Source organism: Rhineura floridana, chromosome 6 (assembly GCF_030035675.1).
Source record: "Rhineura floridana isolate rRhiFlo1 chromosome 6, rRhiFlo1.hap2, whole genome shotgun sequence".
NCBI lineage: Eukaryota > Metazoa > Chordata > Lepidosauria > Squamata > Rhineuridae > Rhineura > Rhineura floridana.
Window position 1 is genome coordinate 147,480,384 of NC_084485.1, and position 24,994 is coordinate 147,505,377.

Genomic DNA, 24,994 nt, shown 5'->3' on the forward strand with positions numbered 1-24,994 from the left:
TATACAGTGGCTCAAATGGCTAGCCTGCATGTAAGCTAAATCATCTGACACTTGAGTGCATGCAGTGCACAGAGCTAGCCACTTGTTAAGGAGCTAAATAAAGCAAAGACGCATGCGGAATTAGGATTTGTCCCAAATTCTTCATATTGCAAGATGCGTTTCATAAAATGAATCTCCATTCCTCTGATACATGCAAACTTATTTTTATTTGGTATAATATAAAGTTTTTCAACAGTCACATTCACTGGGAATTCTATGTATTTGTACCTGAAATCTTAAAACTTTTTTCCCCCGGTGGCATAAGCAGCAGCCAGCATCAGGATGTTTGTCTGACTCCTGCTTGTAACTTACCCATACAGGGTCTTCCAATGCCATGGGATCGGTACCCTCTTGGGCACACACACCGGTAGCTTCCTCGTGAGTTTTCACATATCTGGTTGTATCGGCACTGATGTGTACCATCTCTGCATTCATCAATATCTGACAAGGAACACAAAGTCTTAAAAGAAACATTTACAAGCAGATATTTATACTTCTTTACACAGAGCATATCTATAAGACTACTCCAAACCTCTCCTCAACTGTATTTTTTTTAGTCATTCCTCCTTTTTCACAGGTTTATACTTTTCTATTACCACAGTATGTTTCCTATCCAGAATTCTGCCTCCTTGGTTGGACCTTGGTTGTCAGGATATGAGTATACAGGTATCTGATATTTATTCATTTTTTCCTCCTCTTCTTCAAAGATAATACATAGCACAGTATATTTTTGAGAGGGAATGAGGAACACTGAGGTATTAAAAACCAACAGAAAGTAAAAGCTTTCTCTGGGTGTGTGTGAGTGGGTGTTGCGAACATTATTGATGCATGCAGATGTAGCAGCCATCAGCAGAGCCACTTGCCTGGCCTCCTATCACTGGCATCATTGCAGTGTACCAGAAAAGACATTTGGTCTTACCGTGAAACAGCTTTCTCTGTGCATGTCAAAGAATACCTCACGTGAGTAGCTATCTCCACCTAGTGGTTGAAGGCAGAAAGAGCGCTGTTCAAATTTGCAGGGACTTCCTGCTCTGTGGCTCCCTATCACAGTTCTTTATGACAAGCACATTAGATGGCTACAGACTTAACGTATAGAAAATACAACAGAAGAGAAACAAACAGCACTCGCACACTCTCTGTTAAAAACAGGCTTACTGAAAAAATTATGGCAGCCCAGCCCTCAAAGGGAGTGGGCCTGAGGTCATTTTTGGCATGCACAGATAAAACAGTTTCATGGTAAGACCAAATGTCTTTTCTCCTATGCATGGAAAGATGACCTCAGGTGGGATATACCAAAGCTGTCCCATGTAGGGCAGGAATATAGCTGGGCTGTAGCAACATTATAGGTCTGGGACAATGTGGTGTAGCACTCTCCTCCTAAAGGCCACCTCAGCAGAGGCATAATCATTTTGTAATATTTAATAAATGTGTTAGGATTAGCCCATGTAGCCGCTCTGCATATCTCCAGGAGGAAAGCATTGTAGGAAAATGTGGCTGCCACCCTAGTGGCACCTGGTGGGGTGAACCAGCCTCAGGGAGCATATGCCAATGTAATGCATGCTTTAATCCACCTGGCTAGTGTTGATGTGAAAACCTCCCTAATGAAGCTAGGTGAAAAGACACAAACAAGCTATCTGTTTGATGGAAGAGTTTGTTTGCAATGTATACTCTTAAGACTCTTCTCACAACTAGTGAGTGCCACGCCTTCTCTGTGTGGTGGACCGGGTTGGTGCAGAAGGAAGGGTGCACAAGCTCTTGTTGACAGTAGAAGTTAGCCCACATTTAGTACAAAAGGAAGGGACAATGCGGAGAACAGCCCTATCTTTATGCAACACCCAGGAATGGTTGTCAACAGACAGGGCATTCAGCTGAGACACTCTCCGGGCCAAGGTAACAGCCACGAGGAATAACACCTTGAAGGGCAATAGGCGGAGAGGAACTTCACTGAGTGGTTCGATGGGAGGTTTCCAAAGGGCAATTAGCACTCGTGTAGGTCCCATGTTGGGTACTGGTGCTCTGTAGGTGGCGCCGATATTGTTGTTCTGCAAGGGAAATGCTTCAGGAAGGAATGAGATACCCATGGAATCTCTGGGGATCTGGACAGAATTGCTGACCAAGTTGAAGTGTGACACTTCGAGGTGTTGGTACTGAGTCCCAACGCTAACCCATCTTGCAAGGAGGAGGAAGCAGCGAAGGGGCAGTTGGCGGCCGCGAATGGCTCCACTGGGCCTATAGCAGCCTGCTGCTGGTGGCAGAGGAACACTCCAGTAAGTGGTGGTGGTGGGAATAGAAGCCAATGCCTTGGGTTGGAAGGAGGTAAGACTCTTCTGTGCGTCTGAGGGTGTGAAGAAAGCATGGGAGGGGGGCTCCCTCCCTCACAGCCAAAACTCTGCTGATCCCCGTTCCTTTTGAAAAACCTTTATGCCCACGGGGCTAGGGAAGGAAAAGGTTCACCACCCAAACCAAGAGAGACAGATATTCAAAGAAAATACAGACAAACACAGAACAATACAGGCCTGAACCAAGAACAGAGAGTGGAGACAACCGTCTTTGGTGAATGCAGAAAGAGAACTGTGGCAAGAGGAAGTCCCTGCAAAATTGAACAGCGCTCTTTCTTCCTTCAATTGCTAGGTGAAGCTAGCTACCCACCTGAGGTCATCTTTCCATGCTCAAGAGGGAGGGAGAAGGACAAGGCAGTGATGAGGTTGGTACAGTACACCAGGGTCAATCCGCCACTCCCAGTGGTGCATTTGCACTGCACCAGGCTTGCCTCTCCCCCTTTCTCTCCTGGTACACTGCCAGGACACCAGTGATGAGAGGTAAGTAGTGCCACCCCACCCTGCTACTAAGTAGATGTTCCTAAGTAGAACTCATGTTTATTGATGTTTGGGTTATAATAGCCACGAAGTAGTTCATGAATAAAATTCCCAAACAGGGTGGAAAGAGAGGGATTGGTCAGAAACTGCTGGTGATCTCCTGGTTCTCTGCTACAGTCTGAAAAGAATATGGGAAACAAACATACCTACCTATACATGTTCCATTTTCAGCTTTGGTCATTCCATTTGGACACAGATCAATGCATTTATAGCCACCACGTGTGTTCTTGCACAGCTGATCAAGTCTGCATACATTTTGTCTGCATTCATTCACATCTTTAAGAAGATAGACAGTTTGGTAGCTCAAATGACTGTGTTATGCTTTTATTGCTTGAACTAAGAGCAATCCTGCTTTCCTTAACTTCTCTTCCATATATTTTTCTGCCTTTAAAAATCACTTTGAGATAAATTCAGCAATGAAAATGATGGCTGAGGTATCTTCATGCTGCTCAGAAGAAAAGGACTTCTAATTTTCATGTTGCACCAAGACCATATATTATTTGCCCTTTTCCTATTGCCAAGTGAAAGATACCTTCATAGAGATGCACAGCAAAATTTCTTTCTTCAACCTGTCCGCTCTGATTTGTGTTGCGTTTCTGTGTGTTGGGGGGAACAAGTTTTGCCATAAGACGGGGTGGGTAGAGAACTAGATCAAGCCAGTGGGCCAAATCCTTACCTCCTTCAGCCCCCACAGGTCAACCGTGACAGGAGTTTGGGGCTGCCCACCAGACAATCACCTGACATCACAATGACATCAAGGTGACTAATTTTCCTTTCCCCTTATGGTTTGAAATCAAACCATGTGGGTGAAAGCATAGGGCTTTGCAGCTACCGCTGAACAGCTTTCAGCAGGGGATGATGTCTTTACCTCCCCCACACCTGATGCCATGTTTGTTTGTTTATATGTTTATTATTGCATTTATATCCCACCTTTTTCTCCAAGGAGCTCAAGGTAGTGTACTTTGTTCTCCCTCTTCTCATTTAATCCCCACAACAACCTTGTCAGGTAGGTTAGGCTGAGAGGCAGTGACTGGCCCAAAATCACCCAGTGAGCTTCATGGCTGAGTGGGGATTCAAACCCTGGTCTCCCAGGTCCTAATCCAACACCATGACCACTACACCCCTATATGAAGTTACTTTTTATATCATTAGATATATCATGTATCTGTAACCTTTGCGCTGTAACTGCTGTTAATGCACAAATAATTACTAGATAAGTAGACCTGGATGACAGTTAATTCTCAGTTATGTAGAGAGCAAAGTTACTCGATAATATCAGTCTATGTATAAAGTGTGGATGTCCTGAGATGCAAATGGGGGGGCAAGGTAGAGTAGGACCTCTGCTGGCAGTAGAGAGCCCTTATCCTTGCAGAAAAGTAGTGCATAAGGGGAAAGGACTAACAACCACTGCTATTCCTTTTCCCACTAAACCAGGACAAGGGCTGTGTGTGAGTGCTTCACTCGTGCTACAGGGGGAACATCCCTAGCATCACAGGACAGCACTAGTAATGTGCTAGAATTCCACCCAATTCGGATTTAGTAAGTTTTCCATGAATTAGCTTAATCTGTATCGTTGCAGATCGAATTTTTATGTAGCAATTTTCCATGGCTATTTTTGAAGATGGATTTTTTTTAAAAAAAATTGCCTCTAAAATAATGCTACTAAGAATGATAATTTCATGATGTTTTTCATTTATCGATATTTCCTTTCAAAATATTGATATTACTGGCAATATTTTTTGTGAAGGGAAGAACAGGTTGGTAAAAGCAATGTTAGATTGATGGAATGCTTTCAAACTGGCACCAGTCAACAGATCCCATTCCTAGACAGCACACAGATACTAGCCCTGGACTGAGAGGGGCAGAGAAATTAAGTTGTCTGAGCAAGAAACAGCCACTACCAAGAATTGTGGGCAGGACAGCTCTCAGTCTTTCTATCTTACAATTCCTTGCAAAAGGATTGTTCCAATTGTGAAAGCGATTTATCCCTTTATATCTGAAATTATTATGAGTGGAGAAGGCATTAGACCACAAAGACATACTTCCTATGAGCCCCATTCACACACACCCTAGCACTCTCATGAATTTTCACATTTATCCACCTGTATTTATGTATCTCCAAGTAGACAGGAAACCCAATAAAAATGTTTAGCACCAAAAGATCTGTGTGATGGATAGGGTTGGAATCTGCCTTCCTTCAGCCAATTGGAGTTATTGGAATGCCGAGATGGGGAAATTGAAAAAAACAAAACAGTTGGGTCTGTGTTGGGAGTTAGAGAGAGGAGGTTATTTTGGTTAGAGGAGGAAAAGATATTAAAAGGGAGTAAGTGGGAATAGGGTATAAACTGGAAAGAGAGTGGCCCTGAACTGGAAAGGTTTGATAATAAAGTCTAAGTTGAGAATAAGGGTGAAGAGACTTTTGGTGTTACCGTGAAAACAGTCTTCTCTGTGCATGTCAAAAGATGGTATCAGGGGTAGGTTGCTCCACCTAGTGGTTGAAGGCAGAAGAACACTGGTGAATTTTGCAGGGACTTCCTGCTTTGAGTAGGTCCCAGCTCAGTTCTTGACAACAAGCCAACCAATGATGAGAGCAGTGATAGGAAGCACAAAAATAAGACGAAGACAACAGCACTCATACACTCTGCTAGAGGCCTATAAAGTAATGTTGACTGCACCCCAGCCCACCTAGGGACCTTTGGTATGTCCCACCTGATATCATCTTCTGACATGCACAGAGAAGACCATTTTCACAGTAAGTCCAAAAGTCTCTTCTCCTGTGCATGAAAAAGATGATATCAGGTGGGACATACCAAAGCTAACCCATGTAGGGTGGGAATAACACTGGGCTGAGCTCACTAGTGGTTGGAGAGAACATGTCGTAGCACTCTCCTTCCAAAGGCTGCTTCTGTGGACACGTATGTGTTAATCTTATAATGCCTAATAATATAATAGTATTGGGAGTGGCCCAAGTGGCTGCTCTACAGATCTCTGTCAGGGAAGCATTGCGTGAGATTGCTGCCATTGTGACTGCTGCCCCAGTGGAGTGAGCCACTATTTTGGTTGGTTGCGTGATCCGCAGCGAAGCGTATGTCAAGGTAATGCATGTTTTGATCCACCTAGCTAGGTGGAGATTTTGTTCCCCACTGAAGTTGGGTGAAATGGCACAAATAAACTGTCTGTCTTGTGAATAGGTTTAGTTTTGGAGATATATACTTTTAAGGCTCTTCTCACATCCAATGAGTGCCACACCTTTTCTATGAAGTGTATAGGGTTTGGAGAGAAGGAAGGGAGCACTAGCTCTTGTTGACAGTGAAAGATAGACAGTACCTTAGGACGAAAGGAAGGGACAGTGCAGAGTACTACCCTATCCTTATGAAAAACACTGAAATTCTTATCCATAGAGAGTATTTAACTCAGACACTCTACGGGCCTAAGTAATGGCCACAAGGAACAGGACCTTAAAGGATAGCAGATGGAGAGAGACTTGACTTAAGGGTTCAAAGGGAGGGTTTGTAGAGCCAGTAACACTTTGTGTAGGTCCCAAGTTGGGATGGACCATAGGCAGTGCAGATATAGTTGTCCCTCGAAGGAAACGCTTCAGGAATGGGTGATATCGCAGCGGTTTTTCTGGGGACTTAGAATTGATGACAATGTCGAAGCTTGGCGTCTCAGTGTCTTTGGTCTTAGACCCAGTGTTAAGCCATCTTGTAGGAATGAGAGATTCTCTTTAATACCTGCTTTGCTTGGAGTTATACCTTTTTTCTGTGCCCAAGACAAGAAGGCTTTCCATGTGGCCTCATATACCCAAACAGTAGAAGGTCATCTGGAGGCCATCATTGTGTCCACTACTTGGACCGGAATGCCTCTCTTCAAGAGATGTTGCCATTCAATCACCAAACATGAAGTGCCAACCAGCCAGGATCTGTATGGAGAAACTGTCCCTGTGACAACAGATCATCCCGGAGGGGAAATTGCCATAGAGGATCTACCGACAGGTCAATGAGTTCCAGAAACCAATGTCTCCTTGGCCACCAAGGAGCTAACAGTAGAACTGTTGCTCTTTCGGCTCAGAATTTCTGGATTACTTTGGGGAGGATCAGAAGAGATGCAAAGGCATACAACTGACCTGGAGGCCAATGAGCCATCAGAGCATCTATTCCCTCTGCTTCCGGTGTTGCATACCTGGCAAAGAACCTTCTTACTTGGCGGTTGAGACAGGTAGCAAAGAGGTCCACCTTGACTCTGCCAAAGCATGTCCCTATCTCCTGAAAGGCCATAGGGTGTAGCTTCCATTCCCCCTGATGTACTTTCTCCTGACTCAATTGTTGTCCTCCCCTCAGAGGTATTCCGCTGTGACTGAATCCAGATGTTGCTGCACTCACTGAAAGATGAGGGAAGCTTCCCTCTGGAGCAGGAGAGAGCGCATGCCCCCATGACAGTTCAAATGAGATTTGACGGATACATTGTCTGTCCTGACAAGCACTGCCCCAACCATCTGGATCGTGTGAAATGCCTCAATGCCAGATGGATTGCCCAAAGTTCCAGGAAATTGATTGGAAGTGTAGATTCCTGCGGTGTCCATGTTCCTTGTACCATCTGGCCATTGCAAGTGGCACCCCAGCCCGATAGGCTGGCATCTGACATGATCAACGTACGTGGGGGATCCTGGAAAGGCACCCCCTTTAGTAGGTTGGACTCGTGTGTCCACCACCTCAAGGACTGATGGACCTCTGGTGACAGTACTACTCTCCAGTGTCACCTGATTGCTATCTCACTCTGGAAAGGCAGTAATGCTCACGGTAGAGGGCGAGAGTGATGATGCGACCATGGAATCGTTTAGAATGATGCTACCATCAACCCCAGGACAGAAGCTAGCTGCATCAGGTCTGCTGATGGTGAAGCCAGAAGATGTGGCACTGCAGCACGTATCGTGTTGACTCTGTCCTGTGCCAGCTGCGTTATTCCCTGCTGTGAGTCTATCTATAGTGGCCCTGAGATGCAGAATACGATGGGAAGGGACTAACTGGCTCTTGGTCTGGTTGATTAGGAAGCCATGATCCTTCAGGCAAGCCAAGGTGATGTGCAGATCTTCCCAGGCCTTGTTTAGTGATGGGGACCGAATGAAGGAGTCATCTAGGTAGAGAAATACATGGAGTCCCTGCATCCTAAGGTGTGCCACCAAAGCAACCATGATCTCTGTGAATACGCTGAGGGCAGACGACAGGCTGAAGGGCATGGCCCTGTACTGAAAATGGTCATTCCCTACCACAAACCTGAGGTAGCATCTGCGAGGAGGAAAAATAGGGACGTGGAGGTAGGCCTCCTTCAAGTTGATTGAGAAGAGGAAGTCCCCCTTTCTCAGCGCCTCCTTGATTGTGTCCATGCAAAACTTGTGGTATTGTATGCATTTGTTCAGGTTGTTCAGATTGAGTACCACCCTGAATGAACTGTCTTTTTTTGAGTAATATTTGAGTAATATTTTATTTGAGTAACAAAATATTGAGTAATTTCCCAAAAATCTCTCCCCTGTCGGGATGGGTTCTATTGCTGCGATGCCAAAAAAGGAGATGGAACAAATCTGGCGGGGAGGGGTGTAAATTCCAACCTCAAGCCATACTGGAGGGTGTGTAACACCCGTTGGTCTGATGATGTGTCCCCCCACCGCTGAGCGAAGTATTGGAGGCAGACTCCCACCAGAGGGATGTTGGCATCAGAATTGATGTTTATTCCCTCATGCTTGGGCTCTGAATCCCAGTCTATTGGGGAAATGTGGTTGGCCCTTTGTCTGGGTATGTTGTCTATGGCATAGGTGACTGTTCACTGTTTCTCAGGTTCCGTTTTTAGGAATAGGTGACAATGCATACATCCAATCCAGTCCAGCAACATCTGCAGGGGTATAAATTGTAATTGCTGTTTTTTAATAATATTGTAATTGCTGGGGTTTTTTAATAATGATATTTGTTATTTAATTTTTGTAAATTGTATTGCCTTCATTGATGTATTTTTATGCTTGTGCCTATTTTTTTGTAAGTCGCTTTAAGGGCCTTTGGCCAAAAGACAGGGTAGAAATAATTTTAATAATAATTTTAATAATAATGTCCTTCCTGACATTCTACAGCTCCGAAAGGACTGCGACTGTTGATATGGATGAAAGGCTCTTTGAAAGAACCTTCTGTTATCTCTCTTCCTAGTGGAAGGCATAGTTTTTTATTTTTATTAGATTCCAAGACGCCCGCTAGAGCGTCATCACCAAATAACTTACCTCTCACATAGGGTTCTGAAGCAAGGTTAGAGAGAGCTGTGGCATCCGCTTCCCAGTGGTGTAACCACAGGGTCCTATGGGTGAAGACACCCGCTGCTAATGACCTTGCCGAAAATTGCATGGCATCCATGGAGGCGTCTGCCATAATGGTCACCACCCGAGAAATTTTTAACTGGGACTCGTGTGTTCTGACCGGGTCCTGTTGTGGACCATCCAGAAGGTCTTCTAGCCATAGAAGAGATGCTTTTGCGAAGACTGAAGAGGCTGCTGCTGCTGCTCGGATGGAAAGCGCACTAGCCTCATGTACCCTTCTGAGGCCTGGTCCAATTTATGTTCTGCTGCATCCTTGAGGTGAGCATCCGAGTTCTTAGGGTTTGATGATGGATTTAGTAGATTAACTACGGAAACATCTACCAGCAGGACTTTCAGCTGGTCCATGATTTGTTGTTCCAGTGCATAGGATTTGTTAGCGGTAGGCACCGACTTCTTGAACTGCAATGGGACATCAAACTTGGATTTGATCACTTTTGGCAGAAATGAAGGAAGTTTGAACACCCTTGACTTAGGTTTCGGGTCTGGGCACACTATTGAGACCCTGGAAGTTGAAGGAGGCGAAGGGTCTTCTGGGGAGTTTAAACTGAGGGCCTCCATTGCCTTTCACAGGAGGGGAAGGGAATGAGCCTCTTGAAAAATCCTGTTGGTTGAAATCTCTTCTGATTCCAATTCCCCACTCTAGTCTTCTTCGTCTAGGACAATCTGCTCATTGTCTGGGTCGACAGGTGTGTCCTCTGTAGGTTGAAAATATCTACCTTGAGTGGTGGCGTAAGATCAGGTGAACTGTGGGTCAGAGGAGGCCGCAGGTTTGATGGTGAGCGGACTGTGGATGAACCTTGCAATGTACGCATTCCAGATGTGTCCTGAGGGGGGTGCTGTACTGAAGTTGAAGGGACAGAGATATCCCTGGCTAGATCCATTACGAGGGAATCCCTGAGTTGATCCTTTAATTGTTGAAGCATGTGTGCAGACAGATGTAACTGAAAAGGCTGAGCATGCTCACAACAGGGATGGTGTGCCCCCTTGCAATTGGTGTGTGTGAGGAGAGGAGGGGGGCTGAAATCTCCCACCCACCCCGTCTCCTGGAAAGCTTCATGAGATACAAAACATGAAATTCTCAGGAAAGGATCTGGTAGAGAAAACAGAATCCAAATCAGGATGAGTTTGAATGCCTTCTTCCTCAGACAAAGACTCTTGGTCCCTTTGAATCATGTAAGCAGCACTGTGAGAGTACCTCCCCTCATCTTCTTCTGGATTATCAGGCCCTTGCATGGTCTGGCTGGCCTGCCTGTTGGTCATAAGTGCCACACCTTTGGAAGCCACCTGCCCACCACATAACTTGCCTCAGCCACCTCCAGCCTGCTGGAAGAGGGGCAGACCATGGCTGCCTCAGCCTGAACATTCATCACAAATGAAGGCCCTAAGGCCTGCATGGGTAATGGCGGTGGTGTTGGGCCCGATCTGGGTGGAGGTGGGAGTGGTTTGGGCCTCTTCTCTGGCCTTTCTGACATGGGGCAATCAAGCTGTGGGGCTCACAGAGGCTGGAAGCTGCAAAGCAGCTATGCCTCCACACTGATGTTGCTGGTGGGGGGGGCTGGTGTGCCTTATTGCAGCCCTCTGCGGGCGGGGCAGTGAATGCTGATGGAGGAGGAAGGGAGATCGGCTGTTCTGGGCTTTGCACTATAAGTGCTGTTGCTCTGAAGCGGAGATGGTGCGTTAAAGCCCTTAGAATGCTGCTGTTAAAGCTCCATCGCCGAAGGTATCAAAGCTGGCGGGGGGGAACTAGACAGTGGTGGTAGTGAGCTGATCCTGGTGGAAGGGGGGCACGCCGCTTTCCTGAAAGTATTCATGCTGTGGTGGGGTTCTGTTGGAGGAGGGGGCATCCCCTGAGTTGGAAGGCTTCACGCCACGGGGAGGGCTCCAGGATCGGGGAAACAAGCTTTTTTTAAAAAAAAGTAGAAGGAAGATAAAAACCAGTAAACAAGGGGAAAGACAGAGTAACTGGAAATAACACAGAAACACAAGAATACAGACCTGAACCACAGAGCACAGAGAGCGATCAACCATTTGTGGTGAAGGCAGAAGAGAACTGAGGTGGGAGCTACACAGAGCAGGAAGTCCCTGCAAAATTCAACAGTGCTCTTCTGTCTTCAACCGCTAGGTGGAGCAACCTACCCACCTGATATCATCTTCTCCATGCACAGGATAATAGGAGAGTTCAGAGACAGTTCAGGGTCAGCAACAAATGTATCATTTAGGGCTGTGAACAGCTTTTATATTTCAAACCAGGTTAAAAAATGTTTTCCCTTTTGAGTTAATCTGCTGACTGGATCTCGTTTGTGCCTGGGGAGCACTAGGGAAATCTGTATTGAGATTTACCTGGCCTTGGTCAAGCACACAAAGAGACACTAGAACACAATTTACTATTTATTTTACTATTTCTTTAACACTCATCCCACCTCACTCCAGATAATCCTGTTGTGGGCTAGGAGTGGGTAGTTGTGGTGGGACAGGTGGCTCTAGCAATGTGAGGAAAGGAATGGGAAGAAAGAAACCAGCCCTACTCATGTGGAGCATTGGAGGCCTGAAGGAAATGTTTAAGAGTCCTATGGCAGTAGATCTATTGTGTGCCTACTAAATTACACAAAAGGACCCGAGAGTATTAAAAAGGTACCCAACACTGCTTTTTATATATAATGACAATAGCTAGGATACTTTTTGCTAAAACATGGAAACAGAACAGAAGCCAAAGAAAAAGAGAACTAATTAGGAAAATTTTGGAGCTATTGAAGGTTATAAAATTGACTGCAATGCTGCGACCTTATAAAATAAGTAGAGAAAAAATGGCCAATTGGATTCCTGCAATAATGTATATTTAAAAAGAATTGGGTATAGCAGTTTTAAGAATAAGCTGCATGCTGTCATCATAACTTTAAAAATAAGTAAAGAGGATGAATTAAATTGTATATTATATTTAATCATGATGCAATTGAATTGATGTATAACTTTAAACTGTGTTTTTAAATGAGATTGTTATGAGTGTATAGGCATATATTTGTAGAATATGATGATATTTATTGGAGAATAAAAACAAAAATGAAAAACTACAGCTTCAACAGTATGGAATTAGACTGTTTTAATGCTTTCCTCAGAACAGAGTGTACTGATACATTCTGGACTGAGCAGTTGTGGCCACTCTGGGAGAAATGTTTGCCAACAACTGACAGACTATTCTAGTCCATTTCTATATGAATTAATGCAAGAACATTAGAAGTGATCCGTTTTCTGCTTGCATTTTCCTTGCGCTATCACACTGGATAAATCGCATGCAATGAATACTAGGTATACATTTTATTTAGTTATGAATTTCAATTCAATCAATTTATTTCGGTCCGTGACTAGAAAAGTTAGTTATGAATTGTGTATCATCAGAGGCACTAATGAACTGACCCCAGTGTGTTGTAGTGGCTGGAGTATTGGACTAGGACTGGGGAAATCCAGGTTCAGATCGTGATTGGCCCTGAAGTTCACTGGATGACCTTGGTTCAGTCATTATTCCTTAGACCAGCCTTTCCCAACCAGTGTGCCTCCAGATGTTGTTGGACCACAACTCCCATCAGCCTCAGCCAGCATTGCCAATGGTCAGGAAAGATGGGAATTGTAGTCCAGCAACATCTGGAGGCACACTGGGAAAGGCTGTCTTAGACTAACCTACCTCACAGGTTTGTTTTGAAGGTAACATAGGGAAGGCACCAGATACGTTGTCCTGACCTCCTTGGAGGGAGATAAAAGGATTTAATTTATTTATTATTTTATTTATATCCTGCCCTTCCTCCCAGCAGGAGCCCAGGGCGGCAAACAAAAGCACTAAAAACACTTTAAAACATCATAAAAACAGACTTTAAGATACATTAAAACAAAACAACTTTAAAAACATTTTTTTTAAAAAACTTTGAAGACATCTTAATTAAAAAAAGGTTAAAAAACATTGTTTTAAAAAAAGGTTTAAAAACATATTAAAAAGCAATTCCAACACAGAAGCAGACTGGGATAAAGTCTCAACTTAAGGCTTGTTGAAAGAGTTATTTTCTAACTCTTGTTGTTGTTATTTCCTAACATAAATATCTATATTTCAGGGAGACTATTGTAACAACAACAACATGTCTGCAACTCTTGCAGTTTGAGCATGTCACTGCCACATTATTAAACTTTTCAGAAAAAAATAGGTTGGAACTTTCAAGACCTGGAGTTGTATCCAATTAAATTCTACTCAGAGCAGACTCATTGAAATTAATGGAGCTAAGTTAGCCATGTCCATTAGTTTCAGTGAGTCTATTCTGAGATACAACCTTTTAGGTTTTCATCAGACATATCCTATTGACTATACGATGCCCATTACTGGCTTATTTCTCAATGCAAAACTACTCAAGAGATTTTAAAGGTATGTTGTCTCACTAGATCTGCAGAAGATTCTTTATTAGTGTGGCTTAAAAAAAACTTTGTCTCCTGAGAATAATCTTTACGAACAACTTGTGTATACCCCACTGTCCTGAAGTCTTTTTCATACCTATGCATTTTCTGCCTTTTAGCTGATATCCTGGATCACATCCGCAGTGGAAGCTTCCAATGGTATTGAAGCAGTGCTGATGACAAGGGTTAGACTCTTGGCACTCATTAACATCTGTTGAATAGCATAGATGTCATTAAACCTTTCTTACCCTGAAGTCTTGTGGGTTTTGTCATGACATTTGTCACAAAACAGAGTCTGAGGTGGTGGTGGAGAGGAAGAATTGCTTAACCCCTTCCCCTGCCTATTGTTTTTTCCTCAGCCTAACCAATGAGCTTCTGTACTCTGCTAAACAGAGGAACGAAGTGCAGTCACTGATCTAGTCTGGCTGATGATTTTGTAGGCTTGATAAACTATGCTGGGAGCAGCAGGCAACGAGATTAATGCTTAACAATTCAAGTTCATTAGGTGAAACATCAGGGACATTTCACACATTTTCACTAGTTGCAAAACAAAACAAAAACTTCTGAATTCTTACAATTCTTCTGAATTTTGAACTATTACAATTGTTTCAGGGGTTAGATCTGACTCAGAGGCTACCATCCTTGCTCTAAATCGTGTAGTTTAGTAGCAAAAAAGGAAAAGTAACATTACATGACAAAAAAACCACGTTTTAGCACAATTGAGTGAAACAGCACTAATGCAAAACCTCTGCCCTGTTAGGTATTTTGGAAACTGCGGACAGCTTATCAGAAAATCACGAAGCGGATATGCAAAATTTCAAAGACCATTGTAATAAATTCCTTACTACATTCAGGGATCCATCTTGCCCTTATGAAAATGTTATTTAACATAGTCTCAGGTTATGTAATAATAAGTGTTGTCAGATGAGACCAGGGCCAGCACCACAGAGCTGGCAGGTTGGGCCCTGGCTGAGGGCCCCTGAAGGGCCCCTCCTTAGGGTGAGAGGGTAGTGCTTCCGTTCCACAATACACAGCAGCATAGGCTCCCAATCCTGCCACAGATAGCGGAGAGGGAGCTCCCAGGCACATTCTCCCAATACAATCAGCACGAGCTTCAATGAGTATGCATGCACACCCTACCTACCTCTCCCATCCCTGTGAATGACACGCACGCTATGCACACATGCCTGCCATCAACCAAGACTGCAGTGGGGTTTCCCTAAGGAGTTGGCGTCCCCACTGCCATATTGGTTAATGGCAGGCATGCACATGCAGTGCACATGTCATTCACAGGAATGGGAGAGATAGGTAGGACATGCAGGTGGGCTTATTAGCCCCCATGCTGACTGTATGGGGGGGATTGGGCTACAGCACTGTGGGCCCAGGGCAGGCTGGTACCCAAGGACCCAGTAATGTCTGACACCAGCCCTGGATGAGACAAAGCTATCTCTATACCTTGGCAACTTAGTCCATCTGATGTTCTTCTGAAGCCAGTCCCACACCGAACTACACAATGGTAGGAGCCAATAATGTTCTCACAGTCTTGGCCAGCATGGCAAGAATGCCTCCCTAAGGCACACTCATCAATATCTGAAGAAGAAAGAAAGAAAGAAAGAAAGAAAGAAAGAAAGAAAGAAAGAAAGAAAGAAAGAAAGAAAGAAAGAAAGAAAGAAAGAAAGAAAAAGAAAGAAAGAAAGAAAGAAAGAAAGAAAGAAAGAAAGAAAGAATATGTACTCATTCCTCATTCCATCATGGAAGAAATGGTATTCATTTTATCATGAAAGTATTATCCAAGTTAATATCTTAGGGCATGGTCTGAAAGCACACAATGCAACAACCTTATTGAAGCTAAGAAAATTTGGGTATGCCCAGTGCACAAATGGGAGACTGAGCCCCATGCATACCACCTTTAGTTCTCACTTCTCATGTTATGCAAATATTGCCAGAAAATTTGTGTGTGTCCTGTGCAGACCTAACCATACTCAAGTCAAATGATTTCTAAGATTAATTCCCTCTGTGATTTTTTCTCACTGTTTGCAAGTTCTGGGTTTTTATTTTATTTAAAAATCCCTCTTCTCTGGCCACTACATGACATCTAAAAATGGCCCTTACCTTGGCATGCTCTTCCATCTGCTGATATGGTAAGACCTTTCGGACATGAGCAGTAATAGGTTCCTATGGCATTGTGGCAAGTGTGGGAACATGGATTTCGAGCTGTACACTCATCTTCATCTAATGATAAAGGCAAAACAATAAAATTAGGACGCCATTCACACAATACATTTTAATATGTAGGCTGGCAACATGAAACTTATGGGATGAAATTAGGTATCTGTGATTCATTACTTTCATCTTTATCAACAAAACTAAGGAAGAGAGGGAGACTAAGAAGAAAAAGCGCCCATTCCCCAACACATTGTTAATCCTGCTCAAACTGTAGCAACAGGTTGAATGTACTAAAAATATTAAACAATTGAAAACAAGGAGGAAAGAAAAAACAAGCCCAAATTCAGTTGTGTCATTAAAATTCATTTTCCCTATATGCTCATGCAACTATATTATAATTCCACTTTTCACTTTTGAAAATGTAAGACTCTGGCCGTCATGGTTTTAAAAAAGTGTTTGAAAATACAGTAGATGACGATATCTGTTAAAAGTTCAGAATGGAAGCTCAGACTCCTAAATTCAATTTTGGTTCTAAACCCACTTTCAACACTTCTATGTGAATATATGCTGGGATGTTTCCATGGGCAAAGCTGAATATTTCCACAGTTGATAGTAAGGATGGGGAGAAATTCAGTTTTGTTTGCTTTTTAATGCAAAACTATCTAATTTGAACTTAAATCAAAACACAGTTATCCTTCAAAATTCACACTTCTCTGAAATTTTGTAATGCAGTTCTCCAACCAATGTGCACAAAAAGGCCCAAATTAGGGGAAAGTGTACATAAAATTGCATAACATTAGTGAAAACAGCATACAAAAATGTATTATATTTCAGAAAATTGCTTGCAAAATGTGTGTATTACCTGAACAGTAAGGTCCAGTAGAGTCCAAACCAAACCCATTAGGACATTCGTTGCTATGGTCTCCTGTGGATACAGGAAGCAAAAGGATTTCAGACTGACAAAAACGAAGGTCATTATATTTCTTTTCTAAAGTCCTTCATAGGATGAAAAGCTTTCTGTTGTGATTGTGTTTGTTTAACTTATAAAGGGAGGCCAATAAATGGTGTAAGTAGATAAATATTCAAAACGGAACAAACATTTGTGTACAAAAATGTACTATCCTCAAGAAGAATATTACGTTGCTTTTAATGTACAACAATGAGAAAAAAATCAGTCTAAAATAAAAATTGCATTCAAGGTGACTGTAAGAGAAGACCCAAAGCTAAATCAAAGTAAATATCCTTGCTTTCAAAAATATAGTCCACTTCAGAAAAGGAGAAAGCATCTTAGATGCGTTCATTTCTATCTAGTAATCCGACTATCACAAAACAAAAGTTTGACAGTATGAATGCAGCACAAGTTAACACTCATAAAAGTTAAGCCAGACCCGGATAAAAATATATACAACATAAAGTTAAAATGTCACATTTCCCTGGCGGATCATAACAAGCTTCCTTTAAAAATAATTGTCCCTCTTTTAAAAAAAATTAAAATAAAATTTTAAATTAAAATGAATAAATACAAATCTGAATAAAATTTTGTAAAACCTAAATAAAGCAAAGCATAAAGCAAACTTAAAATTCTAAATCTCCCTGACAAGACATTATTTCCTAAGAATGTTCCCATCTTAATCAGTTTCTCATGCAAATAGTAAATGTGCTGTGTTCACAGTTGTATATTTGACTTGTCCATACTGTAGATGTATGGACAAGTAGAAACTTATGATCAGACCCCATTACTCCATAAAATGTGTTCCAAGTATTGTTTTATCAGTTCACTATACAAAGGACATTATATAATAGTATTTAGAAGGTCTTCAACCTAAAGGTCTAAATACATTCAGAATATGGCATATTCTAAAACAGTTAAGGGCATCAGATTTAACCAGCTTTAGTAAAGGCCATCTTTTACTTAAATGGCATCTATTTTTGAAAAACCCTGGGTGTATAATTTCCCCCGAACAATACCTTTTGTAATGGAAGCATGGATTTTAAAAGTTAGAGCTTCTTCAAGTGGTTTGTATTCTGTTTCAACAGAGGAGGCTTGCAGTGTTTCTACCAGGAAGGGCATTCTTCCGCGATTCTGATTATAGGTAATGGTATGGTTCCAAGTATATGGTACACTAACTCCATCTATGGTGAAGAGCCGTGTAGAGAAAGCATAGAGCTGACCAGGGCCTGTCTGAATATAATCTTCTGAATAATCCTGAAATGAACATCACAACTCCAGATTAAGGAGACATTAATGATACACAGTGCCATTCTCCATGCTTCTCACTGACTGTATCAAACAGGCAGGAATGCACACAGTCATCCACACATTTGAAAACAAAAGATGCCTTAGAATTTTTGCAATTTCAGTCCTGTAATGGAACTACATTTATCTCCTTCCATTCCTCCAGTTTGAAAGGAGGATCAATGGATCCCAGAGTGGAAGTAAATACTTTGAATTGTGGGCTGCAATAAGGAACAGAAATAGTTTATATAAAAACTATTGCTTAGTGCTCATATGACCAGCACTGAAGGATAGATTGGCCATGTGTTTCCTTGCCTCTCCCAGGCAGAAGGAGAGATTACCCATAAGTGGATGGATGCCTCCTACACCCCATACAGAGCAAAAACAAAGCCAGGAAAATGGTGCAGAACATCAATTAAAAAAATACATCTGGAGGCAATGAACAGACTATCAAACAGAAAACTTTGCCTACAAGACATTTTAAACATATGTGATGGTGATAATGGTGTCAATTGACACTATGGTTATGATGGCTTTGTGTATTGGGGAGGGGGGAACCTAAAGTGTTATATAGTGTCAGAAGTGTCATTATATGATTTACCTTTACATAAACATCAGCTGATGATGGTAGCTGTAGTAGGTGGCCGCTGAGGACAACATCCAAGAGTAAAGAACCATCTGAATCCAAACCACGGGCAATGTGAGTCATTCGCAAGATCTCCCCTATGAATTTTAATAATTAATAGTTCTAATGCGTGAAAGAGATTTGTGGATGTTTTCCTCTTCAGAAACCTCAAGTGTGAAATTAAAGAACCAATTAAATTTGCACTAACAATTTTAAATCCAGTTCTTGGACTGGATAATTGACAGTGATTACAGGAAGACCTTTATCAAAAATTATTTTTAAAAAACCTCCTATTTATCATCCTGCACTTACCCCTTTATTGGCCAAGGTTAATGGTTCTCAAAGTAAGAGACAGACACAAACTTCTTTCTGCATCTTCCCCAATGTATACCAGGAGGCCAAAATGCCAAAATCTAGCTACGGTAAATTCTTCTAAAGAAAAACCTTTGTTATGCAAAATAGAAACCTGTATCCCATTTTTAACTAACCGGTAGCAAATTCCACTTGTGTCTCTCTCTTGAAAACTGCATTGGTGAGTGAAAAGCCATTCATCGCTTCCCCAATTTCCTGAGCTGTTGTCCAATAAATAGGACTCAGAATAGAAACTACTGCTCTCATCACTGGACCTTTAGGGAGGGAAAAACATTGTCATATGAAAGCAACATTTTTACTTTGTATTTGTATCCTTTGTTTACGGATTCTGTATTATGTCACCTCTTATAATAAACATTTCTCTTAGGTTACTAATTTATGAAAACAGCAGAGCAAATCATCATATCCCCGAGTTTACAAAGAGTGTGACAGTGAAAAGCACAATGGTCTGAATGTGCTTGCCTGGTCTCCGATTTTGTCTTATCATTACTGAAAGACATGGAGGCACTCTTGCGAACCATCATCCTATTTGAAAATTGTGTGCAAACTCATTGGTCTTCTTCCTGAACTAGTTTTATGCCTTTCCATTCATACAGTAGTTTTCCTTGCCATATGTAGACATATAAGCATATGTAGACATATGTAAGCATATATCCAAGTATATATTAAATGCAAGAAATTTAAAAAAAACACCCCAAACACCCCAATGTTGCTGATTGTGAGCCAGTATTTCAACAGAATTAAACTGTGTAAGTTTGATAAACCTAAGGAAAAATTTCTTAAGTGTTAAAGAAACAGATGTACATACCAAGACTCCGAGGAATATTCGTAATTTTAGCTTGTATTCTTCTAGTGTCCAGATCTGGGCTATCGATTATAGTGGCATTCAGGAAAGCTATTCCAAATTCAACATCATTAATATGTCCAGTGACACTTCCTCTAGCTCGTGGAGGCCCACCTATTGCCACGAAAGTGAAAGGGGGGGGAATGGCCATCTGTAAAATCTCGTACTTTGTAATATTTTGAAAAATCAAATACAATGTGAATATTTGTATCCAAGTGCTGATGTTAGACCACACTGCCCTCTCTGTTTAGAAAAATACAAAATGAAATAGCACATCCAAATGTTGATGTTACTAGACTTCTACCAGACCATGTATCCCTAGAGGAATACCCAGAGCCTTTTTATGAGACACGGAGTTCTCCGAGTGAAAAGCAACTGTTGTTTAACACTGCGTGCCAATGTTAACGCAATAGAGTATGGCAGGACAGGAAATATAATAAACTCCTGGAGGAATTCAGGCAGGCTCTCTGAAATTATTTGGTTAGGATTTGAGCCAGAACATCCGAGTATATGAATCTTACTGACATGTAAAACCTCTCTGTGTTCTGATGCCACAACTGAAAAATATACCAGGTGTTGGCAATATGAGAGCCACCTGTATTTATAAAACTGTATTTTCAAAACATTTTTACCAGATTTCTACTTGTGTGTACATATTCAGGTAGGGAAACAGACAAGTAACTTCCTTTGGATTATGCAGCATTGTGAACAACTTTCCAGCATTTCTAGGTATCTTTCTGTGAAGTGGTAATAAGAACTGGTTGGATTCATTTGCAAATATTGGTCTAGTCATTTGAGCAAACAATTTTCAAACTGTTCACTGAGTCTAGCCGAACATATATTAAGTCAGAACATTGGTCCATTTAGCCCAGTGACAGGTGGCAGCTCTCCAGTTGTGAGCTAACAGAAGTAACTAACTGACTGTTTCACAACTTCTCCTCCCAAAAGATGAAGATTAGGAACAAAAGAGCTCGTAATACCAGTATGCCTCACATGTTGCTGCGTCAGCACTGGGAGCTGCAGTACTGCTGAGCTGCCATCTGCACTTGATGTTTCTGACAAATGTTTGAACATTTTCTTTTCTGAGCTCTCATAAACTGTTAGAAAATTTCAGTGAAAATTTGGTGAAATGGACTAATTTTGCCATTCCTGAATTTTGGGTGCAACTGCAGATCCAGTTTAATATTATTTTAATATTGTTGAAGGCATCAGTGGGCATGCCTCCTACTCCTTCCAATTCTCCTCTCTTACCCCATTGCTTCCTTCACCCCCCCCCATGAACTACCAACAGAGTTTCATTCAACATTAAGTGAGCTGAAATTTCTCAGATTTTCTGAGAAAAAAAGTCAGGGAATTTCACCCACACTCCAAGAATATTCATGGAAATGCCCCCATAATGTTGCCACTCACAGTGTTGAGATCTTGGAGAGGCCATTTTAGCTCAATCCCCCCTTCAGCTTCCTTTCCCTGACTCAAACCATTGCTTGATCTAGCCCAATACATTTCACTCTCTCTTAGTAGGTTAGTGTATGGTTTGCATACAAAAGTCTAGTGGGTGAATGTGGCCCAGAAGCCGAAAAAGATAAGCTATCTCAGGATAGCATCTAATACAAACAAGTGACATGCTGTCATATGATGTCCTTCTCCCTGCTTCTGCTCTCAACAATGTCTTGTGGACATGGGAAAATGCACAGTACAATAATGTAATGTTTAGTGTTAAAATGCATAACAAGGAAGAGAAAGCACGGAAACAAAGAATGGCATGGGGCCAAATGAAATTCATTTCAGCAGGACTGGATGGGTGACAAAATTGGGACACAGCAGGCATGGAGGAAGGATTTAATCCTTTCCTCCTGGAGGAAAATCCCTTCCAATGAAGATGTTGTTTGCATTGGGGGGAAATCTCCCATCTGTTTCAGTGGGAGGATTTCCTCCAAATTCAAAGTCCAGTTTCAGAGAGATTCAGAAAGGATTACATTTCACCTGCTTTGCTGCTGTGAATCCCAATATCAGTCTCTCCCTTCACTGACACTATCTCCATTTTTCAAAAAAACCCTCACCACTGCACATTAAATGAAAACTCATTTAACATCATCTCCAGTTTGGCCCTTGACCTAGCCAAAAAAACACTGATGTAAAACTTTTCATTTCTTGGAAAAATGATCAGATCTTATGTACTGGGATTCTGAAAACACCTTTGTTCAGGGCAGAAAATCAAGCATCCAGTGTCCCGAATGTTAAATATTTTGTTTCTCTGCATTTGACACATACTCTTAGATCTGCCTGCTTACCTGGACAAGCTTGAATGTTACACCTGGATAGCTGGGAGTTGTCTCCAGGACAAGGACGCCCACTGTCAGATGGGGATGGACTATTGCACAACCGTGATCTGGTCTGTTGCCCTCCGCCACAAGAAGCTGAACATGTGCTCCAAGGCTGCCATGGCCCCCAGTTTCCATTCACTATAAACCAGTGCAGAAGGTTGAGATAAGAAGGAATAGTTTGTTCTTACCATAAACTCTGTTTCTTCATGGATGACAGGAGGTCTCTACGTGGCTAGTGTAGCACCCCCTACAGCTCACAGACAGGAAACACTTCAGCAAATACTTTGCTCCTCCCCTCTTGCTGAGGCTCAGTTCATTTCTTGGAAAGCTCTAGAAGTCAGCCTCAACAGAAAACTCAAGTATAGAACATGAATAAGAGAACACACTCATCTTACAACAAACTTGATAGAAACAAAGTGTATTAGGAACAAGACCAATGGACAGAATAGAGTGAGTCATGGCACTCAGTGACACAGTCCCAGCCACCAGAAAATACTGTAAGGGTGGGCTTTGGACATCTCTTGTCATCCATGAAGAAACACTGTTTACAGTAAGAACAAACTGTTCCTTCTCTCATGAATGACAGAGGTCTCCAAGTGGGACGTACTAAAGCTGCAGACCTAGGGTGGATCAGAGGAAGGTTGGTCTTGTTGCAGGATCCTGCGACTAAATAAAGCCTCCACCGAGGCATATAGGTCAATTTTGTAGTGCCTCGTGAATGTACTAGGAGTGGACCAGGTTGCTGCTCTACAAATATCTACTATTGGAGCATTTGTGGAAAAAGCCGTTGATGTGGCAGCTCGAAGGGGGGCTTCTGCAGGGCAGAGAGGATGCAATGCACACTCCAGGTCGGAAAACAGTGGTGGACTGGTGGGCTAATAGCTGTAGCTCCCTGGAGAAACCTTTTTATTAACAGATGGGAAGCAAGGGACTCGGACCCCTGCACTTATTTATTATTATTTATTTATTACATTTATACCCTGCCTTTCTTTTTTCATGAAACCCAAGGTGGCTTACATATGATCCCCAGGCGATCTTCCATCCAGGCACTGACCAGACCTGACCCTGTTTAGCTTCAGCAGGGAGCTGGCCTTAGGTGCCTTCAGACCATAGCCTGGGACCAAAATAGACTTGCAAAATAGACGATAAGGCTGACGCCTGCCTCTTCAGAGTATTATGATGCCTACCCATTTGAAGACCGTCTTGTAGAAACAGAAGTACTTCGGCCACCGTAGCTAACTCAGGGTTACTACCATGTCTATTGCACCAAACAGAAAACGCCTTCCATGTCACCTGGTAACTTCAAATAGTTGATGGTTATCTTGCCGCTAAGATGGTTTTCACTACTGCTGAGGAAATTCCTGAGATTAAGAGTCGCTTGCGCTCAATTTCCATGCGGTCAGTTGAAGCCACTGAGGGTCTGGATGGAGGAGAGGGCCATGATGGAGCAAGTCTGGATGCACCAGGAGATGGAACAGTGGTGACGTGGCCAGTTGGATGATATCTGAGAACCAGGGATGTCTTGGCTAATGGAGAGCTATCAGCACTACTCGAGCCTTCTCTGACCGGAACTTCTTGAGCACCCTGGAAAATAGTAAAGCTGGAGGGAACGCATAAAGTAGACCCTTTGGCCAAGGAACCAACAGAGCATCCAGCTGCTCAGCCCTGCAACTCAGGAAGCGAGAGAAGAAGCATTGCTTCTGATGGTTTTCCTCAGACGCAAACAGGTCTGTCTTGAACCTGCCAAATCTTGCCTGGAGAGAGTGGGACACTTTTTTGTTGAGGACCCATTCCCCTGGGAACAGTTGCTGGTGGCTCAACCAGTCTGCTGTTATATTCAAGTGACCCTGAATGTATTCTGCTGTGATTGACGGAGTGTGCTGCTCCACATTGCTTCTGCATGGAGGAACAACGATCAAGTACCTCCTTGCTTGTTTAAATGGGCTCATGTTGTCATGTCGTTGGTGTGTATTAACATGTCCAGATACATCAGGGTATGGGAGAAGTGGCAAAGGGCCAGATGTGCTGCCCACAGTTCCAGCCAGTTGATGCTTCTGCGTGCCTCTATTGGTGACCACAACCCTTGTACATACTGCCCTTGGCAATGCGCTCCCCATTCCGAGACTTGCATCGGTGTGATGAGTGAACAAGGTGGATCATGTAGAGGGATGCCTCTTTGTAGGTATGCTGCTGACACCCACCACAGAAGGGACTTCTTGAACTGTCGAGAAAGAGGTACATAATGGTGTCTGCAGTGTGAGATATCTTCCTGGTAATGGAGGAGTAGCCATTGCAGTAGGCATGACTGCAAGCGAGCCCATTGAGCAATCCCTATTGCTGATGCCATCATGCCTAAGAGCCTGCGAACACCATGATGTCTGCCAAATGCACCTGAGTCAATGAAGCCGCTGTGGTCGTGATTTTTTTAATCCTCTCTGGTGACAGGGAGATGGATTGCTGAACCATGTCCAACTGCGCTCCCAAATGCTGCAGCTGTTGGGTTGGAGTGAGCTGGTTCTTCTGAGTGTTCACCAAGAAGCAGTGGTCCTTCAGGTGAGCTAATGTTATCTGGACATCATCCCGAGCCTGATAGAGAGATTTGGACCGAATCAGAAGATTGTCCAGATAAGGATATATGTGCAGCCCTTGCATCCGAAGACTGGCCACTAATGTCACCATTAATTTGGTAAAAACTCTTGGCACTAAGGCCAGACTGAAAGGTAGGG

General features: G+C 42.7%; 1 protein-coding gene across 6 annotated transcripts in view; it reads right to left on the bottom strand.

Moving 5' to 3' along the window:
• HMCN1 (hemicentin 1) overlaps positions 1-24,994 on the bottom strand; it is a 393,372-nt gene that overhangs the window by 11,948 nt on the left and 356,430 nt on the right. For 5 of the 6 annotated variants that reach the window (XM_061634028.1, XM_061634030.1, XM_061634031.1 and 2 more), the window contains 11 exons: positions 22,236-22,406; positions 19,909-20,058; positions 19,217-19,354; positions 18,705-18,826; positions 17,836-18,073; positions 16,730-16,792; positions 15,814-15,933; positions 15,157-15,291; positions 13,799-13,912; positions 3,066-3,191; positions 352-480 (listed from right to left, as the gene is read on the bottom strand). In XM_061634028.1, the coding sequence (XP_061490012.1) occupies positions 352-480; positions 3,066-3,191; positions 13,799-13,912; positions 15,157-15,291; positions 15,814-15,933; positions 16,730-16,792; positions 17,836-18,073; positions 18,705-18,826; positions 19,217-19,354; positions 19,909-20,058; positions 22,236-22,406 (1,506 nt within the window). The remainder of the gene's footprint in view (positions 1-351; positions 481-3,065; positions 3,192-13,798; positions 13,913-15,156; positions 15,292-15,813; positions 15,934-16,729; positions 16,793-17,835; positions 18,074-18,704; positions 18,827-19,216; positions 19,355-19,908; positions 20,059-22,235; positions 22,407-24,994) is intronic. The other variant, XM_061634029.1, reaches the window with a different exon arrangement.